At 41.6% G+C, this 25,100-nt stretch overlaps 1 protein-coding gene across 1 annotated transcript in view; it reads right to left on the bottom strand.

Annotated features, from left to right (window-relative positions):
- Positions 1-14,448, bottom strand: part of txnl1 (thioredoxin-like 1) — a 34,423-nt gene extending 19,975 nt beyond the window's left edge. The window contains exons 1-2 of the mRNA XM_087990532.1: positions 14,152-14,448; positions 1,387-1,483 (exon numbers count right to left, since the gene is read on the bottom strand). Of these exons, the coding sequence (XP_087846658.1) occupies positions 1,387-1,483; positions 14,152-14,246 (192 nt within the window). The 5' untranslated portion in view covers positions 14,247-14,448. The remainder of the gene's footprint in view (positions 1-1,386; positions 1,484-14,151) is intronic.
- Positions 14,449-25,100: the final 10,652 nt, after the last annotated feature.

Below are 25,100 nucleotides of genomic sequence, written 5' to 3'. Positions count from 1 at the left end.
TATTGCACCTGACACAAACTCTTCTTATCTTCTCAACAAGTCATTATGCTTTAAAGGAGAAGGAAAGTGACAGCGAACTGTTATATTCAACACATTTTTGCCACTAATGAGGAATGTTAACATTGAGAATGGAATATGTTCAGCACTTTGATGCACCATATGGCCACATTATGCACACAACAGTTCAAGTATAGCATTGGTCAAAGGTCTGCAACCTGTGCTTCGAGGACCACAAGCAGTTCTTTAAGGACTCGTGCATTGCTCCTCACCTTGACTGATCCTACCCACATTTATGACAATTAAATCACTTGTTGCTTTCTAAGCATTTATTCACATTGTATTTATTAGAATGTGCCCACTCACATTTTTGTATAAAATTTAAAATCTAACTGAAATGCATATCTGTTCCATTCTGTACATTTTCAGTTATTGACATCTGAGTAACAGCACTGAGCTCTTAAAATATAATGTTTATTCTACTTTAAAAGGTTGCTGACTCCTAATCAATGTGGCATTTGCACATGGAATAAACCTTGTGTTTACATCAACTTCAAGTCTTACCATTGGTATCAATGTCTTTATTGCACTGGTTACCCCAATTCAATATCAAGATTAACTCTTTCTAAAACAAACTTATTACATTTAATTAAACAAACATCAAAAAAAAATAAAAGCTTTTGTGACTGCACCTGAAGTTGACAGCTTCAAAATCCAAATCTGATACCTCTGTTTACTCAGACAGGGTTTGGTACATAGCTGGCTTGCTCAAAACAATTATAGGGCTGTCACTACACATCTGAGCCTTCATATGCTCAACATGTCTTTTTGCCAACAGACCTTGCGTAGTAATACAATATTTCTTGCAAGTATTCCCTTGACGTGCTAAAGAGTAGTGCATATACCTACAGGAAGGTCCCTTCCCAAACTTCTCTGCCAGGTTGTACAGCACTGACAATTCACATTGAGGCAAGAAATGAAATACATCAATAACTTGGATGGGCACCAATACAGTAATTTAGATTACTCCATGAATTTTGAAATGTCTTTGGAATGGTCTAAAACAACTAACAGAGAGCTATCGTGGTTTCAATAGGCTGAACTGTGTCGTTATAACTCCACGTCACAAAGACAGAAAACAACGGATAGCAGGGAAGTCAGGAAGTGATGATATGATATTAAGTTTGGATTTGAAAAAAGACAACTGAGTGCTCTGGGGTCTACAAAAAAAAGTGATGATGAGTAAGGAAGAGGGGATGGTATATTGCAACATGGTAGGCACATTAGCTGAATAATTCTAAGGTAAACACATCCTGAAAGCTTCAGATAAATTTTATTTTTAAGTTATTTTTAATTAATTAAATCATAAGGATTTTTGGACATTCTCACCTGACACTGATGCACATCAACTTCCAAGAAGACAGCATGTGGGTATTTCGAACTCATTGCACTGAAAGTTGGAGCTATTCTCACACACGGTCCACATCTTTAAAAAGAAATCACAAAAGTTTGTTAACTAACTGAACTTAGATGAGCTGATTTTTGATTCACTGGTTGTTATTTTTCATATGAAATGGCTATTATTTTGTCTTACATTCCATATAGCCCTGCATCAAGGATTGTACAGGTCACAATGCATTATGCGTGGAATGTTTTGATTCATAGTGTCTCTCACTGTTTTAAAAATAAAAGTTTGAGTCCTGTTCACCAGTAATCTGTTTTTCTCCAATGGAAGTTATTCAGATTCCTCACTGCACCAAGTTTTAAAAATAATCCTAGCTGCTCACAGTTCTCTCTCCAGAGGTACCATACTATCAAAGGTAAAATCTCAAAGACAGATGTCTTAAAGAATACTCAGTTACATAGTGCTGAGAAGACTAGTTTCAATTTATTATTCAGTATCCTCAAAATCACAAAGGTCAATCTGGCACCAGTTTTACTTTAGCTGAAAACTCATAACAAGAAACAATAAACATGCCGAATTTACCTCTGCCAACAGACACGAGTTTATTCTTTAACAACAAATTTCCTGAATTTTCTGACAAGAAAAAAAAGAATCACAGACGTGAGCATTGATCACTACCACGAACTGCCCTTAAGGCGGAGTTGTGATCCGCTGTCATACAAACTGAACTACAAAGTAAAGTAGGCAGGCTAAGGTAAACCACACTGTGCCAGGCATGGAATTCATATAGGCTAGACTGTGTTAGCAGTACACGGAAAGACACAAGGAGATATCGCTGTCCAATGACCTAAAGCTCGGTCAAAGGTAGATGATAGTGTCATATAGGAGGAAAGTAGAGGCTTGTTGAGGAAATTCTAGAATGTGAAGACCTAGGAATCTGAAAGAATCCTTAAAGGACATACACTAACAAGACAGCTTTTGTGACAAGTTGGTAATTTAATGGTCACTATTACTGGGCTTTGCAGTTCAAGATTTCTTCAAGTAATTTAAAAGTAAATTCCTCAGCGACTGCAGTGGAAAAGGAACTAATGTTTCTAGATAATTCTCTTCGACCTCTGTCACTATTCTGGGAATCAAAAGAAAACATCCAGCGACAGACCATCTCCTTAAGCCCCTCTCTCCTCCACCTTCAACATCAAGGGGCACCTATGTTTTCTTGACTTCACAACTCATTTTGTCTTTCATGAGCACATTCTGTCCATGAGACCCACCTCTTCTATTCAATAAAACAGCTTATCTCACAACTTCCCCTCCAGAGCCCCAGTTGATAGTTTATGGTTCCGTTCTTTCAAGTGTTTTTTGCTCTGTCCTCTAACTGCTGTCATCACCCTTCTCCTCCAAAAACAGAGCCCTTGTCCTTAAACACTAGCATCCCACTGCCATACATGCTATTAATTCCCAAATTTACCCCCATCTTTGCAATCTTACATCTCACCAAGATATCTGTACCTGTTTCAACTCTGTCATTTTGGGCACTGTCAATCACCATTAGTCCACATTTGTGGCTGTTCTTTCAGCTACCTAGGCCTCCACATTTCCCTACACCTCTCTACTTGGCTTTCTTCCTCTTGTAATGTTAAAAAATTATAACTGGAATCTCTCTCTGGACATTAATGTAATATTTAAAAGTTAAACTGCACCGCTGAACATTCTAGAAATGTGTGAGGATGACATTCATGCAGGAATGCGGGCGACTCCCATTCCAATTAGACAGTCATTTGCTACTATTCCCCTGACTATTATCAAATTAAACTATCATTCAATCTCTTCCATTTAGAAATACTTTCATAGCCATCCCCCAGCCAATCAGGTTTGCTTGCATGATCATCCCTAATGCTGAAGCCGATCACACCTACATCATCTGAGGAAGAAGTGAAGCCAAAACACATTTGCAGGGCCAACCCGGAGCTAGGACGCATCACAACTACAATGTCTTGGGGAATCACCGAGTCAGGAAATAGTCTGCATAATGATTCCCCAGGATTAGGGCATTTGCAATATCTCAAAGAATGATCTCATCCTATCATTATACCTGGGGTAACGTGGGGGTGGATGGGTGGGGCAGCGACCAGAGTATGTGTAAGCATTGCCAACTGACCTGTATAAAAGGGGATGTGTTTTCTTTACTCGGGGTCTCTCTTCTGACTCGATTTTGAGTATGAAAAGTGTCAAAGGGATCACCTAGCTTGTAAACTTTAACTGTTTGCAGAAGTTGGTGTGTCTGAATTGCATCTCGTGTGTGAAACCTCCAGAAAAGAACCTAACATTCTGATACTTAAAAAGTCAAGTGTTTGGTCATTTAACGTTACATCTCATGTCGGTTTATGTCATGCTTTATTTTATACTGCTCTACTGAAATGCTCAGAAAAGTTTCATTGTGTTAAAGGCACCATATATAGATAGCTGACACTGACTATTAGTCCAGTAATACAGCTGATGTAACTTACACATCACCAACAATAACCATTTACCATCCCTGCTTCATTTATTTTGTAGGTAACGTATAAAATGGGATCAATTCCCCTTAAGCTAGACACCATGCCATATAACCAAATCTAACATTGCAAGTAGATTTCACCATATGCATTTCATATACAAATATACACAAACACTAACATTTCTCATTTGTAAAACGCTAGAATCCATTAAGAGAGTAGCAGAAAATTTTGAAAATCAGAATACAATCAAGCAAATTGACTTAGTGGTATTACAATTACTAATAATCTAGAGACTCAGGCAATGTTCTGGGATCCATGTTCAAAACTCACCATGGCACATGTTGGAATTTGAACTGTTACAAAGGAAGGAAAGCAAGGTGTAAAAGCAGCATACAAAGGAGTTTGCTAACAAGTGAGCAACAGTGGGAATAAATTGGGAAAATGTGAGATTATCCACTTTGGCAACAAGGATAGATAGCTATTTTTAAATGCTGGAAGGGATTTGGATGTTAACAGGTATACCAAGGAATCAGGAAGACAAATAGAATGCTAGTCTTTGCAGCAAGGGGCATGGAGTACAAAAGTAGTGAAGCCTTGTTAGAAGTTGTCAGAGTATCGTGAGACAACATCTATGGTACTGAGCACTTTTTTTTTTAACCTATTGGAAGTGGCACACATTTTGTATTGGAAGTAAAACATTAGACCAGAAAAACCATATTCAAAAAAGCATATTTTTATACAACTGCATAGAGTATCTACTTAAACACAGGGTCCTCTTCTTTGCAGACAAGAACACTGGCACATTTTTCCTGGAGGAAGGACTATGAAGACACATTGCCTTGAGTTTTACTGGAAGAACAGTTTTAATTTTGTTATAGATTGAAATAAGTAGGTGAGCAAATGTCAGAGTTCGGGTGCTCTCAGTACAGTTTTCAGCAACAGCATGTCCTAAAACTAACCAACTATATTTGATTTTACGATGAAAAAGAAAAACATTTAACAATACTTGAAAAATTATCTAATTGAGATCACAATAAATTTAAAGACAAAATTGAAAAGGAGAAATAGTTCTAAGAAGGTTGACCTCAATATAAATCTACCTTCCAAAATAACAGACAAATAAAATAGCAGGAGAAAACAAAAAAAATTGTCTGGTACAGTCACAACATGTCATCCCAATTCCAATACTCAATTCTCTGACCAAAGACGACAAGCATGTCAAACACCTTCTTTACTACCCTGCCAACCTGTGACGCTACTTTCAAGGAACTATGAACCGGAACTCCTAGGTCTCTGATCAACAACACTCCTCAGAGCCTTACATTAACATTTATTTGAAATGCTTTTATCTGATTGTAATGTCACTCCTTTTAGAGTTCTTATTTCTAACTTTTTTAAACTCTGTAAAGTAATGCAACTACTTTTATTCTGACTTTTTATTCCTCTTTTGTATCCATGATTTGTAGCGAGGTACTAGTATCTAAGAAGGCACCATAAGAGACTTTGTAAAAGCTTTTCATTGTACTTCTACATCGGAATACACACGACAACGGATATTCTATTCTATTAATTGGTAATTTAACATTAATGGGGAACAATTCTTTAAAATTTGTTGATATAAAGTAGGCACTGCTGGCTAGTCCAGCATTTGTTTACATTCATTCACAGGGTGTGGTGCCACTGGCCATTTATTACCCATCCCAAATTACTCAAAGCAGTTAAGTGTCAACCACATTGTTTTGGGTCTGGAGTCACAAGTAGACCAGACCAGGTAAGGATGGTAGCCTTCTTCCCCAAGGGAGTGTACTGAACCAGATGGGTTTTTGCAACAACTGACAATGGCTTCACACTCATCTTTAGACTCCTAATTCCTGATATTTATTGAATTCAAGTTCCATCATCTTCCATGGCAGGATTCAAACCCAGGTCCTCAGAACATTATCAAAGTCTCTGCATTAAATAATCTACTGATAATAGCATTCCCCAAGTGCCCTGGAGAAGGTGCTGTACAGCTGCCTTCTTGAACCAGTGGAGCAGACTCGAGGGGGCTGAACAACCTACTTCTGTCCCTATTCCTCATTTGTTAGTCTAACTGCTGCAGTCTTTGCAATGCTGGATACCCGCAGTACTGTTTGGAAGGGAATGTAAGAATTTTGGGGTTGCAGTAACAAAAGAAATGGAGATATAGTTTCAAGTCAGAGATTGTGTGGAGCTTTGAGACAAATGTGCAAATGATTCCTATGCATCTGCTATTCTTGTCCTTCTAGCTGGTAGAGCAACCTGGTGAAATATTGCAATGATTCTTGTAAATGCTATGCACTGTTGCTACTTAGCATTGACTGGGAAGGTCACCAAACAAACTCCTTGTTTTTTTCCCTCAATGGTATATGGAGCTTGAGTGTTAATATAGCTCCACTAATCCAGGCAGTGGAAAGCTTTCTGTGCACAAGACAATATGCTTGTGACCACAGTATTTATTTGTCTGGTCCAGTTTAGCTTCTGAAAATGGTAATCCGAAGGATATTAATAGTTGGAGGTTTAGCTACCTTAAGACTACTGAATGTCAAGTGGAGATGCTTAAATCTTCATTTGTCTGCGCTGCAATAGCTTGGCATTTGAGTGGCTCAAACTTTAACTGCCACTTAACATAAGCATGGATGGTGCAAAAGGAACATGGACATCTTCAATATCTGAGGTGTCATTAAAGGGGAACACCTTGCAATTACACATTCCTACTTATGATCTTACGAAAAAGAGAAGGACAGTTGTGAAGCTAAGGCTCCACCCTGAGGAACTCCTGCAATAAGACTGACTGAATTGAAATTGTCCTCCTTTTTGTTTACAGGATGTTCCTTGGCATTTCTCCACAATGAGCCATTGTGTGGCACTCAGAACATTCTGTTCTACCTGTGTTAGGACCCCATATTTCCCTTCATTAGGAGCCATTTGCCATTGTTTTATCAGTTCACGATTTTTCAATATCTCTGTAATTTTATGGTTCTATTCAAATTGCTCAGAATGCAGCATTGATCAATGATAATTTGCAAATGTGTACACAGGTGGTTACCAATCCCATCATCCAAGTCATTTGTAAATAGGGTACGTGGATAAGACCACAACTCAGATCCTCTGTGAAACCTTAAGATACGTTCAGCAAACTGAAAAGTATCTGCCCACAAGCGATGATTTCTGTCTCGTGCCACTCAGCCAAATGTCAGAACAGTTAAGCAATATTGATTTATCAAAAATGAATAAATCCATTACGAGTGGTTTAGTAGACCATTTTAGGTGACAGTTAAGAGTCAACCACATTGCTACATAGTTGGAGTCACACACAGGCCAGATTAGGTAAGGATAACATGGCACATTTCTTTCCCTAAAGACCAGCCGAATTTTTACAATCACAGTTTCATAATTGCCAGTGGGCAAGATATTAATTTCACACTTCACTGAATTCAAATTTCACCACCTGCCATGGTAGAATGCAAACATCTGACTCAAGACATTAGTCTGGGGTTTTGGATTAGGAGTGCAGAGTGTTTCTGACTACGCCACTGTTTCCCTTGGTTGAGGGACTAACATTAACCTCGGGCTTACCACTGACCAGAAACTAAATTGAACTCAACTGTCCATGTACAAACCTAGAACAGTAAGTTAGAAACTTTCCAGCGAGCAACTCATATCACGTCTCCACAAAATCTGGCCACAATGTACAGCGTACAAGTTAGATGCCTGATGAAATACATTCCATTTGCCCAGATGACTGCAACTCCAACAATATTTCTACCATCCAAGACACGTCTGCCCACTGGACTTGATTGAAAACACCGCCACCACCTTGAACATTCACTCCCTTCATTAGTGACACACAGTGGCAGCCAGGTTTATAATTTACAAGATACATTGCAGTAACCTAAGGCTCCTCAACAGCTTCCATGACCTCTAACATCCAAAAGGACAAATGCAGCAGATACTTGGAGCACCACCACCTCGAAGGTCCCTTCCAGAATACACGGGCATTGAGTTTCCTATACTTCAAGGATTACGGTAGTTTGAGAAGAGAGCTGACCACCATTTCCACAGGGCAATTATGAATGGAAGATAAATGGTGGCCCAGCCAGTAATGCCTACATACCATCAATAAATGGAAAAAGATACAGCAAGACCTGGAAACATTGAGGCTTGCGCAGATATGTGGCAAAAGGAATTCCAGCCAGTGACAAGCCTTTTGATTAGTATCACTCTCTCCATCGCAGATGGACAAAGTGTGTACAAATGGTTCCAGATTTATGAACATTTGACTTATGAACTTACGTATTTGAGAACGCAATTCCATACAAAGGTGTATTAATATTAATTTTAAAGATCCAACATGCAAATGTTTCCTCATACATATGAACATGTATTTTATATCGTGCTCGACTGTGTATAAATTGACTTGTGAAAGAACTCAAGAACAGAATCCATTTGCAACCCAGGGATTGCCTGTGCCATATATAAGATACACTCCAAACTGCAAAGCTATTTCAAAGTCTTTCAACCTCATGGCCTCTACAACCTAGACAAACAATCCACACACAATCCTGACTTGGAATCATATCATCCCTTCAATGCTGTAAGATCAAAATCCTGGAACACCGTGCCCAGCAGCACTGCAACTGTACCTACATCAGAGAAACTGCAGTGAATCAATAAAGCAGCACACCGCCATCTTCTCAAGGGTAATTACGGATCGCAAAAATAGTGAAAGGCTAAAACAGTGGAAGTTCAAAGGGACTAATTATCTTGAACAAACAAAGGAAATATTCAAAAACAGAAGTTGCTGGAAAAATTAAGAAAATCTTGCAGAACTGAAAGAGGGGTGGGGTGGGGTCACTGGACCAAAAACAATAACATTGCTTTTTCTCTGCATAGATGCAGACAGACCTACTGGAGTTTTTCTAGTGATTTCCGTTTTGACTTCCAATTTCCAGCATCTGCAACTGTTTTTTCTTCAGGGAATAATCAAACTGGCTTTTGACATGCTGACAAGTTATATCTTAAGAACGCTCATGGAATGCTTTCCTTTGTTACAAGGGGAAAGATATCTGCTTCAGTTATACTGGCCAAAGACGGGTAAACATCCTGAATAATATACAGTTCTCATCTCTTTATTTAAGAAAGGATATAAACGTGGCTCAGTTGAGTTTTACTAGATGAAGATCTGGAATGAGCAAGTTGTCTTATGAGCAAAAGGTTGGACAAATTGAGCATATCTTCACTAGAGTGAGGGTCGCTCAATTGCAATATAGAAGATCCTGATTAGTTATGACAAAATGTACGTGCAAGGATGCTTCCTATTGTGAGTCAGTTTAGGACTAGGGCACAGTTTTAAATTAGGGGTCAAACTTTTAAAGCAGGACAAAGTTATTTTCTCTCAGAGAACTGTGGAACTTTGGAACTCTACCTTACAAGGTAGTGGAGCCAAGGCCATAGATTTTGTATCAAGACAGAGATAGATAGATTCTTGGGAGGCAAAGGAACACAGTATTGTTGGGGGTGTCTAGGAATAAGGTACTCAGAACACAGAATCTTATTGAATGACAAAGCAGACTTAAAGGACTGAATGGCCTATTGCTGCTCCGAATTTATTTGTATGTAAAAATTGGCACTGTCTAAAATTAGATACTAGGAAACATTTCTAAACAAGTATTTGGAACTCTTCCGAAAACAAGAAATGCTCAAGCATTAATTGCTAACTTTAAATTAGCTTGAAATATCCAAGGCAGACCAGCCACAGTTTTATCAAATGGACGACAAGTCACAAGGAGCTAAATGACTTCCTTGCATTCCTATGTACATACAGGTGGAGGTTTAAAAAGGAAATGCCACAATTAAGGGCCTTGGCAACTGAATTTGGGAGGGTATATGAGTATAAGCTCATTAGGAGCAGAGAAAGCAAGAGCAAAGTGTGCTTACCAGTTACGTAGGTTGTCATCTGTGATTTTACTAAGGACTGTTTTTAGGGAAGTGAAACCAGGTGGGATTCAAAAATAGTACTGCCAGAATGATAAGTTTAGGTTTTTGAGGAGAGAAAACATTCAAGGACTGGAGAGGAAAGGCAGATTGGAAATGGGATGAGAGTTTGCAAGGACAAAGGATTTAAAAATTCATTATTTGGTATAGTGAGAGCTGAACTGAAGGGGAGAAATGAAATATCACCATCACCTTAGGTGACAGCAGTTGATCATGAATTCATAGTATGGTAAGGCACAAAAAGTGCCTCTTAAGCAATCCAATTAGACACACACTCTCTTTTAATCCAACAGCCCCATTTTTTTGCTTCCCCATTAAAAACGTATCTGGTTCTTTTCAATATACTATATTCTTGTTTGTCACCCTTTCAAGACCATAGTAACTAAAGAAAAAACACTCTCATTGAATCTCTGGTTCTTTTACCAATTACCACAAACCTATACCATCTGGCTCTTCTGTCATTGTAAACAGTTCATTCGGAATAAGTTTACTCAAGATCCTTCAAGGTTTCAAACATAAATTTCCTTTTTATGTTCGGCTCTGAGGAATAAAACCTCACCTTCATCAGTCTTTTCTAGTAGCAGTAAATATTCTAATACCACTCTAGTACCCTCCCACAGGTTTTGGCATCCTCCCAAAGTTTTGATACTCAGATGTGAACAAGATACTGTCTGCAATTTAATCTACATTGCATGGAGGTTGAGCATACTTGTTTTTGTACTCTATCTCCCCCCACTAATAATTCTAGGAACTTTAAGCTTAAAATAACTTTGATGTGTGTAACTATGCCTGCTGTTTCGCTATTCCAAGGGAATGCAGTTACTGCATTGCTGAACTTCAAAGTTGAAATGATTCAATTACTATTTTGCTAATAAATCTTTGATGATAATTGATCAGGACAATATCACTTCCAATTTACTGATGAGGCATCTTCCATTTAAGCATTTTTACTGTACACTAAATTTCTCCAACGTCCTTATCATAAATATTCTAAATCCAAATGATATTACTATATCCCAATTGTTCCCTCTATTTCTCAGAAGTGAAACAGGTCTCCTTATTCGATTTGAAACCAATTTAGGAAGCAACGCTATATGCTTTCCAAAAGAATTTCCCATACATCCAGTATACAAATTATTTTATTCCAATGATCCTCAGGCTGTAGGGCCTCAGGAGGCTGACGGGAATGGCATTAGAAGTGAACAGAAGTTCCTGAGGAAAGGGCCCAGAGAAAACCAGGGGTTAGTGAATCATGCACTTTCTCAAGCTACTGTTTCCCTTTGCAGCAAATGTGGGAATGACTGCATTAGCAGAATTGGACTCATGGAAACATTGAAAATAAGAGGTGTAGGTCACTTGAGCCTGCTCTGCCATTCGCTATGATCATGGCTAATCATCCAACTCAATATCCTGTTCCTGCTTTCTTTCCATTGGACCTAAAAACTATATCCAACTCCTTAAAAATGGAGTAGCCTCAAACATTTTTTCCAGCAAAGAACTCCAAACGTTCACCACTCTGGATGAATAAATTCCTTACCTCAGTTCTAAATGCATTACCCTGTATTCTTAGACTGTGACCATTGGTTCCGGATTGCACCGTCATGGAGAATATCCTTTCCCTGTCAAATTCTGTTAGAATGTGGAAACCTGCAACAACAACCCTTCCCTTATTGTCTTACTCCACTGAAGATAGTCCTAATCGATCCAGTCTCTCTTTTTACATCAGTCCTGCCACTCCAGAAATCAGTCTGAGAAACCTATGCTGCACTCCACCACAGCCACAACATTCTCCCTCAAATAAAGAACACCAATACTGCAAACAATATTCTAGCTGTGTTCTTACCAAAGTCCTGTATAAGCGCAGCAAGTCATTCCTGTCCCCATACTTGAATAGCCTCACCTGAAGAGCAACAAACCATCTGTCGTCTTGCTACATCTGCATGCTTACTGTTAGCAACCAGCATACAAGGACACCCTGGACTCATTGCAACCCACCAAACTAACACCATTCAGCCTTCCTGCCTTTGCTACCAAAGTGGATAACCTCACATTATACGCCAACAGCCATGCATTTTCCACTCAATTCTTCTAATCAGATTGAAGATGTTTGCATCATCGCTGCAGTTTACATTCCCATCCAGATTTGTCATTTGCATGTTATAAAAGGATGTTGTTAAACTTTAAAGGGTTCAGAAAAAATTTATAAGGATGTTGCCAGAGTTGGAGAGAGAGGTCTCTAGAGCGTTAGAGGCTGAATGGTGACTTTATTGCAGTTTATAAAATTATAAGCAGCATGGATTTGTGAACAGTCACTCCAGTCTTTTCCCCAGGGTAGGGGAGTCCAAGTTGAGGGCACAGGTTTAAGGTGAGAGGGGCAAGATTTAAAAGGGACCTAAGGAGCAACGTTTGGAATGATCTGCTAGAGGATATGGTGGAGGCTGGTATAATTACAGCAGTTAAAAAGGTATTTGGATGGCTATGTGAATAGAAAGGGTTTAGATAGATGTGAGCAGCATGGTGGTTCAGTGGTTAGCACTGCTGCCTCACAGCACCAGGGACCTGGGTTCAATTTCAGCCTCAGATGACTGTCTGTGTGGAGTTCCTACCCTGTGTCAGCGTGGGTTTCCTACGGGTGCTCCAGTTTCCTCCCACAGTCCAAAAATGTGCAGGTTAGGATATTGGCCATGTTAAATTGCCTATAAGTGTGCAGGGATGTGTAGGTTAGGTCCTGATGAAGGGCTTACACCTAAAATGTCAATTCTTCTGCTCTGCAGATGCTGCCTGACCTGCTGTGCTTTTCCAGCACCACACTCTAAACTCTGATCTCCAGCATCTGCAGTCCATACTTTCTCCCTGTGTAGGTTAGGTGCATTAGTCAGGAGAAACGTAGAGTGATGGGGTGGGGAAAGTGAGTCTGGGTGGGTTACTCTGGGGAGGGTTGATGTGGACTTGTTGGGCCAAGTGGCCTGTTTCCATACTGTGGAGATTCCATGATTCTAAATGGGACCAGATTAAGTTAGGATATCTGGTCAGCATGGGCAAGTTGGACTGATGGGTCTGTTTCCATGCTGTACGTATCTATGACTGTATAGATATTACATTTAATTCCCTCATCTAAATCATTTACATTGTGAATTGCTAGGATCCAAGCACAAGTGTTCCTTCAAGCTCTCTTTACACCTTTCTGTGCCTCCAAGGTCCATGTGTGGCAGTGAATTCTGGAATTAATGTCACAATTAGCATGCAAAAGCTGATTGCAGTGTGTGGATGCATAGCTTGAGGGAATGCTGCCAAGCACTGATCCCTGCAGTATCCCACTCGTCATTGACTGCCCCTTGGAAAAAGACTCATTTATTCCAACTTTGTTTCTTGGCTGCTGATAAGTCCTTTATCCAGGTCAGTACATTACATCCAATTCCATACTAATCTCTTATGTGGTTCCTTAATGAAACACCAATTGATGCGCACAGTTGCCCATCCTCTTACAAGATAGAAGGATTCTGCAAACAAACATCAGTCACTGGGAAATTAACCCTTAATATTATTCCACTGTGTTTGCAGATTTTTCTGAAGTACACATCTCCCCCTCTACCTGATTGCCATTTGTTTTGACCTCCACTCAAGTTAAATACCATTCTTTTCGTAGATACTATCAGCTCGGAAGAAGGATCACCAGACTCGAAATGTTAACGCTGCTTTCCCTCCACGGATGCTGCCAGAGCTTCCCCAGCGATTTCAGTTTTTGTTTCAGATTCCCAGCATCCACAGTTTTTCTTATATTATTATACCACTATTTGTTGTTCTAAAACACATTCACTGATACAATATACGGTGTACCATTGTACTGTGATGTCTAAAAGAGCACCAATAAATTAACCATTGCGCTGTCTCCACCGTTAAGTTACTTAATTATCGATATGGATGAGGTCTTCGCATTCCTACCGCAACCTCCGTCACTATAACAGTCAATACACCAGGTCTCCCTGCTCAGTACCTCTTCAAAGAACCGGCAGCACAAAGCTCCCAGTCCAGATCAGAGGCAGAGGCAGCACCACCTCCTGCCGCCGACACTCCCGGCTGACGAGATGCAACAGAGAGCTAGGCCGCAAAGCCTTGGGCCGACCCTGAGTGAGGGGCGGAAGACGGTAGCAGTCGCACCTTATCTTTTACACTGCTCTGCTCTGCTCTCCGGGGGGGGGGGGGGGGATCGGGGAGGGGTCCACCGCGGTCACTCACCCTTTCATGGTGAACTTCACCACCGTTAACCTGCAGCCGGCGTTGGTCAACTCGGGCTGAAACTCGGCGTCGGCCGCCACCACTTTCACCCTCATCGTCAGTGAAGTGCGTTGTATCGAGTCGACCAGGAGCGGCTCCCGGTACGGTCCAGGCCTCACTCGTATTGTTTTCGAAAACAAGGCAGAAAAAAACCCGAATTTTAATTAAAAACCAAAACACACTTTAAATCAGTCAGTCCGCCCCGACACACACAAATTATCTCCACCGACACTGCCCACGGTAGATTGGAAACTCCCTCCCCCCCCTCGCCTTCCGCCGCGCCCATTGGACGACAGCCTCCAATCACCGGCCGCGGCATCGCCAGGTTTCCCGCGCCCATTGGTACAGACGGTTGCCCGTCAGGGTCCGTCATACACTCGGCCCCGCCCCGTGCGTCATCGGCCGTCTCCATATTCGCCCCCCCACTTTGCTAAGTCATGGCGCAGAGCGTTCACTGAATAGGCCGAGAGGGCCTGCACTCGGGCTTTTCCGGTTCTGTCGGATGGTGGAGATGTACTGCCTGTACTCGGAAAGATGTGGCGGAGGCATGCTCGATTGAAGTGCTTTAGAGGGACCATTCGGACCGGGATAATGTGCCTGGGCGTATCGGGAAGGCGGGAGTGTGGCAACTTGGTCTTGATGCACCTTTAGTGACCCAGTGTGGGTACGACGGGCGGAATGGCCACCTTCTGTAACTTAAAACACTTCTGCGATACTGTCGCCGCTCCCACAAACTTATTATACACCGAGGCCGTTCCAATGCCAACCGCCATCTTTATTGTTTTAAAATGCGGTTGTCCAATCGCAGAACAAAATGAAATGCTGTGGCGGCTGCGTCGTATGTTGAAGGCTGAAGCGGTTAAATTTGTAATCGGTTAAGGGAATCCAGGGGGAAATATAGGAAAGTGGCGTTGAGGGTGACCAGGTCAGCCATGATCTCAGTACATCTCAAGGGCGTGACTTATGTTTATATTTAATCATATTTTATAGAGTCATTTAAGTGTACCGAATGGAAACAGACTCTTCGGTTCAACTCATCCATGCTGACCAGATAAGCTAAATAAATCTAGTTCCATTTGGCCCACATCCCTCTAAAACATGGAACTAGTGAAAACTGTAGTTGCTGGAAAGTCAGAGTCAATAAAATGTGGAGCTGCAGCAACCAAACTAGCAGGAGAGTCGACATTTTGAGCAGAACCCTTCATCAGGACTTTATTAACACTCCATTTCCCTCTAAACCCTTTCTATTCATATAGCAATCCAGATGCCTTCTCAAATGCTGTCATTATACCCAATCTTCACAACTTCCTCTGCAGTTCATTCCATAGATGCACCACCTTCTGCAAGAAAAAGTTACCCCTGAGGTCCCTTTTAAATCTTTTTTCCCCTCTCACCTTAAATATATGATCTCTAGTTTTGGCCATCCCCATTATGGAGAAAAGAGATTATCTATTTACCCGTCTGACCGTCCAAGGAAATCAGCCCCAGCCTATTCAGTCTCTCCCTATAACTAACTCAAACCTCCAAACCTGGCAATATCTTCGTAAATCTTTTCTGAACCCTTTCAAGATTCACACCATCCTTCCTGTAGCAAAGAAAAGTGTGCTAACAAATGTCTCAACATGATTTCCCAACTCCTATACTCAATGTACTGACCAATAAAGGCGAACATACCAAAAGCCGCCTTCATTATCCTATCTAACTGCGACTCCAATTTCAGCAAGCTATGAACCTGCACTCTAAGGTCTCTTTAGAACATAGAACAATACAGCACAGAACAGGCCCTTTGGCCCACGATGTTGTGCCAAACATTTGTCCTAGCTTAAGCACCCATTCATGTACCTATCCAATTGCCGCTTAAAGGTCACCAAAGATTCTGACTCTACCACTCCCCCAGGCAGCGCATTCCATGCCCCCACCACTCTCTGGGTAAAGAACCTACCCCTGACATCTCCCCTATACCTTCCACCCTTCACCTTAAATTTATGTCCTCTTGTAACACTCTGTTGCACCCGGGGAAAAAGTTTCTGACTGTCTACTCTATCTATTCCCCTGATCATCTTATAAACCTCTATCAAGTCACCCCTCATCCTTCGCTGTTCCAACGAGAAAAGGCCTAGCACTCTCAACCTATCCTTGTACGACCTATTCTCCATGCCAGGCAACATCCTGGTAAATCTTCTCTGCACCCTGTCCAAAGCTTCCACATCTTTTCTAAAGTGAGGCGACCAGAACTGCACACAGTACTCCAAATGTGGCCTAACCAAAGTCCTGTACAGTTGCAACATCACTTCACGACTCTTGAATTCAATCCCTCTGCTTATGAACGCTAATACACCATAGGCCTTCTTACAAGCTCTATCCACCTTAGTGGCAACTTTCAAAGATCTATGAACATAGACCCCAAGATCCCTCTGTTCCTCCAACTCACTAAGAACCCTACCGTTAACCCTGTATTCCGCATTCTTATTTGTCCTTCCAAAATGGACAACCTCACACTTGGCAGGGTTGAACTCCATCTGCCACTCCTCAGCCCAGCTCTGCATCATATCTAAGTCTCTTTGCAGCCGACAACAGCCCTCCTCACTATCCACAACTCCACCAATCTTCGTATCATCTGCAAATTTACTGACCCACCCTTCGACTCCCTCATCCAAGTCATTAATAAAAATTACAAACAGCAGAGGACCCAGAACTGATCCCTGCGGAACTCCACTTGTAACTGGGCTCCAGGCTGAATATTTGCCATCTACCACCACTCTCTGACTTTGACCAGTTAGCCAGTTTTCTATCCAATTGGCCAAATTTCCCTCTATCCCATGCCTCCTGACTTTCCGTATAAGCCTACCATGGGGAACCTTATCAAATGCTTTACTAAAATCCATGTATACTACATCCACTGCTCTACCCTCATCCACATGCTTGGTCACCTCAAAGAATTCAATAAGACTTGTAAGGCAAGACCTACGCTTCACAAATTCGTGCTGGCTGTCCCTAATCCAGCAGTGTCTTTCCAGATACTCATAAATCCAATGCCTCAGTACCCTTTCCATTACTTTGCCTACCACCGAAGTAAGACTAACTGGCCTGTAATTCCCAGGGTTATCCCTATTCCCTTTTTTGAACAGGGGCACAACATTCGCCACTCTCCAGTCCCCTTGTACCACCCCCGTTGACAGTGAAGATGAAAAAATCATTGCCAACGATACTGCAATTTCCTCTCTTGCTTCCCACATAATCCTAGGATATATCCCATCAGGCCCGGGGGACTTGTCTATCCTCAAGTTGTTCAAAATGTCCAACACATCTTCCTTCCTAACAAGTATCTCCTCTAGCTTACCAGTCCGTTTCACACTCTCTTCAACAATACGGTCCCTCTCTTTCGTAAATACTGAAGAAAAGTACTCATTCAAGACCTCTCCTATCTCTTCCGACTCAATACACAGTCTCCCACTACTGTCCTTGATCGGACCTACCATGGTTTTTGTCATTCTCATGTTTCTCTCATACGCATAAAAGGCCTTGGGGTTATCCTTGATCCTACCCGCCAAAGATTTTTCATGCCCTCTCTTAGCTCTCCTAATCCCTTTCTTCAGGTCCCTTCTGGCTATCCTGTATCCCTCCACTGCTCTGTCTGAATCCTGTTTCCTCAACCTTATGTAAGCCTCCTTCTTCCTCTTTACAAGACATTCAACCTCTCTCGTCAACCAAGGTTCCCTCACACAACCATTTCTTTCCTGCCTGGCAATTACATAAATATCAAGGACACGTCGTATCTGTTCCTTGAAAAAGTTCCACATTTCAACGACATCCTTCCCTGACGGCCTATGCTCCCAACTTATACTCCTCAGATCCTGTCTTACAGCATCGTAATTACCCTTCCCCCAATTGTAAAACCTACCCTGTTGTACGCACCTATCTCTCTCCATAACCAAGGTGAAAGTCACAGAATTGTGGTCACCATCAACAAAATGTTCACCCACTAACAAGCCCATCACTTGTCCCGGTTCATTACCGAGTACCAAATCCAATATGGCCTCCCCTCTGGTCGGACAATCTACATACTGAGTTAGAAAAGCTTCCTGGACACACTGCACAAACACCGCCCCATCCAATCTACTTGATGTAAAGAGCTTCCAATCAATATTTGGGAAGTTGAAATCGCCCATGACTACTACCCTGTGGCTTCTGCACCTTTCCAAAATCTGTTTCCCAATCTGTTTCTCCACATCTCTGCTGCTATTGGGGGGCCTATAGTAAACACCCAACAAGGTGACTGCAGCTTTCCTATTCCTGACTTCTTTGTTCACTAACACTCCCCACAACTGCCTCAGATTTACCATCGCCTTGGAGAGGGAAAGGAACAGTTACCAAAGGAAGATATTTAATTGGAGAAAAAGAAATTATGACGCTATCAGACAGGAGTTGAGAAGTACAGATTGGGAGCAATTGTTCCACAAAAAGGGTACAACAGACATGTGGAGTCTGTTTAAGGAGCAGTTGTTGCAAATGATGCACAAATTTGTTCCTCTGAGACAGGCAAGAAGGAGTAAGGTTAAGGAGCCTTTGATGACGAGAACAGAGAGTCTTCTGTCAAAAGAAAGAAGGCAGCTTACGTAAGGTGGAGGAAGCAAGGATCTAGCATAGTTTTAGAGGATTACAGGCTTATTAGGAAGGAGCTCAAATGGACTGAGGAGAGTTGGAGGTGGTACGAGAAAGACTTGGCAGGAAGGATTATAGAGAACCCAAACTCGTATGTAAGGAATAAAAAAATGATCAGGAAGAAAACAGGGCCAATCAGAGATAGCGTAGGGAACTTGTGCATGGAGTCTGAGTAGATAGGGGAAGCCCTAAATGAGTTTTTTGCTTTGGTTTTCACTAAGGAAAGGAACCTTGTTGTGAATGAGAACTTTGAGGAGCTGGGAAACAGGCTTGAACAGATCAAGATTGATGAAGTTGATGTGCTGGAAATGTTAGCAAACATTAAGTTTGATAAGTTCCCAGGGCCAGACCAGATTTATCCTAGGCTGCTCCAGGAAGGGAGAAAGGAGGTTGCTAAGCTGCTGGCGAAGATCTTTGCTTTCTCACTCTCCACAGGATTCGTGCTGAAGGATTGGAGGGAGGCGAATGTTGTTCCTCTTTTCAAGAAGGGGAATAGGGAAATCCCTGGAATTACAGACCAGTCATTCTTACGTCTGTGGTCAGCAAGGTTTTGGAAAGAATTGTGAGGGATAGGATTTATAACTTTGGAAAAGCATAGAGTGATTAAAAGCAATCAGCATGGTTTTGTGAGCATCGTGCCTCATACATCTTACTGAGTTCTTTGAGGAGGTGACGAGACAGGTCGATGAAGGTCGAGCAGTGGATGTGGTGTATATGGACTTCAGCAAGGTGTTTGATAAGGTTCCCTGTGAAAGGCTCATTCATGAAGTCAGGAGGTATGGGGTACAGGGGATTTTGGCTGTCTGGATTCAGAATTGGTTAGCTGACAGAAGGCAGAGAGTGGTTGTAGATGGAAAGTATTTTGCCTGGAGGTCAGTGGTGAGTGGTATCCCACAGGGCTCCGTCCTGGGCCTCTGTTCTTTGTAGTTTTTATAAATGACTTGGATGAGGAGGTTGAGGGGTAGGTTAGTAAAAGGGGTAGGTTAGTAAATTTGCAAATGACACAAAGGTTGGAGATGCTGTTGATAGTATCGAGGGCTATTGCAGGCTGTAGCGTGACTTTGACAGGATGCAGAGCTGGGCTGAGAAATGGCAGATGGAGTTCAACCTGGATAAATGCGAAGTAATGCATTTTGGAAGGTCGAACTTGAATATAGGATTAAAGACAGGATTCTTGGCAGTGCGGAGGAACAGAGGGATATTGGAGTTCAAGTGTATAGATCCCTCAAAGTTGTCAGCCAAGCGGATTGGGTTGTTAAGAAAGCATCTGGTGTTTTGGCTTTCATCAACAGGGGGATCGGGTTTAAGAGCCGCAAGGTTTTGCTGCAGCTCTACACTTGGGAGTATTGTGTCCAGTTCTGGTCACCCTACTATAAGAAAGATAGGCAGGTTTTGGAGAGGGTGCAAAGAAGGTTTACCAGGATGCTACCTGGACCGAAGGACTTGTGATTAGAGTGGTGCTGGAAAAGCACAGCAGGTCAGGCAGCATCCGAAGAGCAGGGAAATTGATGTTTCGGGCATAAGCCCTTCATCAGGACTGAAGCTGGGAGCTTCCAGTGTGGAGAGATGAATTGGAAGGGTGAGCACACTCCTCCCATTCATCTCTCCACCCCGGAGGCTCCCAGGCTCACTCCTGATGAAGGGCTCCTGCCCGAAACATCAATTTTCCTGCTCCTCGGATGCTGCCTGACCTGCTGTGCGTTTCCAGCACCATTCTAGTCCTGACTCTAATCTCCAGCATTCACTTTCACCTGGACTGGAAGGTTTATCTTATGAAAAGAGGTTGGCTAAGCTTGGACTTTTCTATCTGGAGAGAAGGAGAAAGAGAGGTGATTTGATCGAGGTATACAAGATAATGAGAGGCTTGCATAGAGTCAATAGCCAGACATATTTTCCCAGGGCTGAACTGACTGGCACGAGGGGTCATCGTTTTAAGATATTAGGAGGAAGGTATAGAGGAGACATCAGAGGTAGGTTCTTTGTGCAGAGAGTTGTGAATGCATGGAATGTATTGCCAGTGTTGGTGGTGGAAGCAAAGTCATTAGGGATATCTAAGCGATTGCTGGACATGCACATGGACAGCAGTGAATTGAGGGGTGCGTAGGTTAGGTGATTTTATTTTAGATTAGGAATAATCCTCGGCACAACATCATGGGCTGAAGGGCCTGTTCTGTGCTGTACTTTTCTATGTTCTATGTTACCATTAAGTGTATAAATCCTACCTTGATTTGCCTTTCCAAAATGCAGCACTTCACATTTGTCTAAACTGAACTTCATCTGCCACTCCTTGGCCCATCTGATCAAGATCACGTTCTTCTCTGAGGTAACCTTCTTCGCTGTCCACTACACCACCAATTTTGGTGTCATCTGCAAACTTACTAACCATATCTCTTATGTTCACATACAACTCATTTACATAAATGATGAAAAGCAAAGATGAAAGAGAAAAAGTAAAACCTGAAATGATTGATTATACTGGTACTTCAATTTGAGGTACAGCGTACGAGGTAAATCAGACCAGTGTGCATCAATTGAAAGTTTTATCGGTTCTTCATTTTGCACTGAAAGTAGAATGACCAGTGAAATGTTTGGTGGTAAACAGGAGATATGTAAATGAAGGAGACAAAAGGATGTCTTAAAAAAAGACTGGCAAGTCACTGTGTTGAATGGCTATTCAGAAATGGACAGGAAGAAGCATAAGTAATGCTCCACTTTTCTCTGTGGACAAAAAACACAGTTCAACATTATTAGTTTTTCAGGCTTTTGGGTCACCATCCCATGTAATAACCTATTCAAAATCTCCCCACCTTACCATAGGTCCAGCCCTCCCGTTCCACTCTGCCTCCTGACCTTCCCACATATCAGTTCCACTCTTCCCACTTACCAATCTCATTCACCTACCTGCATCCACCTACCTTTCCGCCAGCCCCATCTCCCTCCTGTATTTATTTCTCAGCCCCTTCCCTTTTCCCCAGTCCTGATGAGTCTTGCCTGAAATATCGACTCTCCTGCTCTTCTAGTTCCGCTTGACCTACTGTGCTTTCTTCAGCTCCACATTTCATCAACTCTGACTTTCCAGTATTTGCAGTCCTCACTATATCCAAGTAAAAGTTTAAATGTTTATTAAGACAAACCAAAGTTACGGCAGTGAGATTTTGGTGTGAAACTGCTAACAATAACAAGATGGCTAACTTTCACACCAAGGAGTTTATTGATTAGGTGGATTTCAATTGGCAAAAGTTAGTTGTCCACTTAAATGCCATTGCCAGTCATTTCAGAATAAACAGCTCTGCGGTAAGACAAAGAGATAGGAATTCTTGGGAATAATGGCTGAACATTTTAAAATCAGTACACAGTCAGAGCAGACAATAGAAGCTGAAAATAACTTACCTTAGCCCAAATACAGCTGAGAAAAATGAAAATTGAGCTGGAGTTAAGAGACGTACAGCACGGAAACAGACCCTTCAGTCCAACCAGATATTCTAAATTAATCTTTTGCCAGCATTTAGCTAATTTCCCTCTAAACCCTTCCTATTCATATACCCATATAAATGTCTTTTAAATGTTGTAATTGTACCATCACCTCCTCTGGCAGCTGATTCCATAAATATAGCTACAACATTTTATGTGTAAAAGTTGTCTCATAGGTACCTTTTAAATCTTTCCCCTCTCACCTTAAAGCTATGCCCTCTAGTTTTGGACTCCCCATCGTGGGGAAAAGAGCTTGACTTTTCACCCTATCCATGCTCCTCATGATTTTATAAACCTCTACAAGGTCACCCCTCAGCCACCGACATCTTAGGGAAAATAGTACCAGCCTAATCAGCCTCTCCCTATATCTCCAAGCCCGGTAACATCCTTGTAATCTTTTTCCTTTTTCAGGGAGGTTAGAATAGCATGCAGTGTTCCAAAAGTGGCCTAAACAATATCCTGTACAGCCCCAACATGACCTCCCAACTCCTGTACTCAATGCACAGACAAAGGCAAGCATACCAAATGCCTTCTTCAGTACCCTGTTTACCTACGACTCCACTTTCAAGAAACTGTGAACCTGCATCCTAAGGTCTCCTTGTTCAGCAACACTCCCCAGGAGCTTACCAATAAGTGAATAATTCCTGCCTTGATTTGCCCTAGCAAAATGCAGCACCTCACATTTATCTAAATTAAGCTCCATCTGCCACTCCTTAGCCCATTTACCCTGCTGATCAAGGTCCCGTTCTACTCTGAGTTACCTTTGCAATCAACTACTCCACTAATTTTGATGTACAAACTGACTAACCATCCCTCTTATATTAAATGACAAAAAACAGTGGACCCAGCACTAATACCTGTGGCACACTGAAGGTCGCATGCCTCCAGTCTGAAAAGTAACCTTCCACCACCACCCTATATCTTCTCATTTCAAGCCAATTTTGTATTCAAATTGCTAGTTCTCTCTGTATTCCATGTGATCTAACATTGCTAACTAGTCTAACTATGGAGAATTCAACCTTGTTGAATGCTTTACTGAAGTCTATATAGACAACATGTAGCCGTCATCAAACTTGTCACTTCTTCAAAAAACTCAAGTTGGTGAGACTCGATTTCCCACACGCAAAGTCATGTTGACTATCCCCAAATACGTGTAGATTCATCCAAATACGTCCTTGCCTTTCCAAATATGTGTAGATTCTTTCCCTCAGAAATCCTTCCAACAACTTACCCACTACTGACATCAGGCTCACCAGCCTATAGTTCCTTGGCAATTCCTTCCCAGCTTTCTTAAATAATGGTACCATATTAGCCAACTGCTAGTCTTCCAGCACCTCACCTGTTACTGTCGATGATATAAGTATTTTTTCCAAGGGCACCAACAATCACTTCCCTAGCTTCCCACAAGGTTCTACGGTACACCTAATCAAGTTCTGGGAATTTCTTCACCATTGTGCATTTTAAGACATCCAGCATATCCTCTTCTGTAATATGGACACTTTTCAAGATGGCAAACCTTCAAAGGAAAACAGGAGCAAAAACTGAGGGAAGCAGGGTAAGTTTAGAGAAAAAGGTAAGAAGTATTAGCCAAAACAAGTTTCAAGTCCAGGAAGGGACAAGCAAGAGGAGAAAGAGTGCGCCTGGGATTCCCAGTCACAGAGGTTGTAGTTGGAGCTGCAAGCATAAATAATGAAGCTGCTAAAGAATCTTATTCTGTCCAAATATAGTCAAAACCTCTGTCCCTCAAACCAGTCTGAAAGCCCTAAATTTCATCGAATACGTTCCCAAATTAGAAAAGGCAGACATAGGATGTGTCCTAGACCAACTGAGGTTACCACAAAGGACTTCTTCTCAACCTCTCCCTTCGACTGAGCTAGTTAAACCTAAAAACAGATCAACCTTATGATCCAGTAGGACTTTCAAAACTTAAAGTGTAGAAACTGCCATTCCCTATTCAGATTAGCTGCCAAGAAATTTTGATCCCAAATCCTGATTGACGATGACTAGACCTAGGGTAACTACAATTGGCTAACATTGTCACCAAATAATAAAATAATCCCTCAAAGAAGTTTCCACTGAGTAAGCTTAGGACTTTTCTGAAGTGATGGATGAGCCAACTATGTGAAGTTATTTCAACTGAATAAAACCGTGACTCTGCTGTCAGATCAGAAATCTCAGATACTCCAATAATCTGAGTACCTCTTAACAACACACAATTGTATGTTCAGCATACTTGTTTTAATATGTTATCATTGCCTTGAAACCAAGGGATCAACATTGGTTTAAACTTGTTAAGCCTGAGTCATAGGGAAGGAAGACAAGCCTGTGAGGGAAATGAGAACAGAGACTAATGAAACCAAAAGAGAAAATGCTGGAAAATCTCAGCAGATCTGGCAGCATCTGTAAGGAGAGAAAAGAGCTGATGTTTCAAGTCTAACTGATCCTTTGTCAAAGAGACTAATGAGATTAGCTTTAAGTGAATGTCACAACCGCGTACTAAGTGCTTCCTTATTGTTCTCTGAACTAAGATTTTATATAAGTGGTATGAAGATCTTATAAATTTTCAACTGGTTAATATTTTAAAAACAACTCATGGTACACATCTGACATAATTAAGATAAAAGGTTAACAAAAACAAAAAAATTGCTGATACTGGAAATTTGAAACAACAAATAAAATGTGCTGAAGAAACTCAGCAGGTCCAGCTGCATCTATAGAGAGAAAGATGTTTTGAGTCCAATGGCTCTTCATCAGATCTATTGGTAACATTTCAACAC

Source organism: Chiloscyllium plagiosum, unplaced genomic scaffold, assembly GCF_037043375.1.
Source record: "Chiloscyllium plagiosum isolate Xiang-an unplaced genomic scaffold, Cpla_swu_hap1 HiC_scaffold_1, whole genome shotgun sequence".
NCBI lineage: Eukaryota > Metazoa > Chordata > Chondrichthyes > Orectolobiformes > Hemiscylliidae > Chiloscyllium > Chiloscyllium plagiosum.
This window is presented reverse-complemented; position numbering and strand designations above follow the sequence as displayed.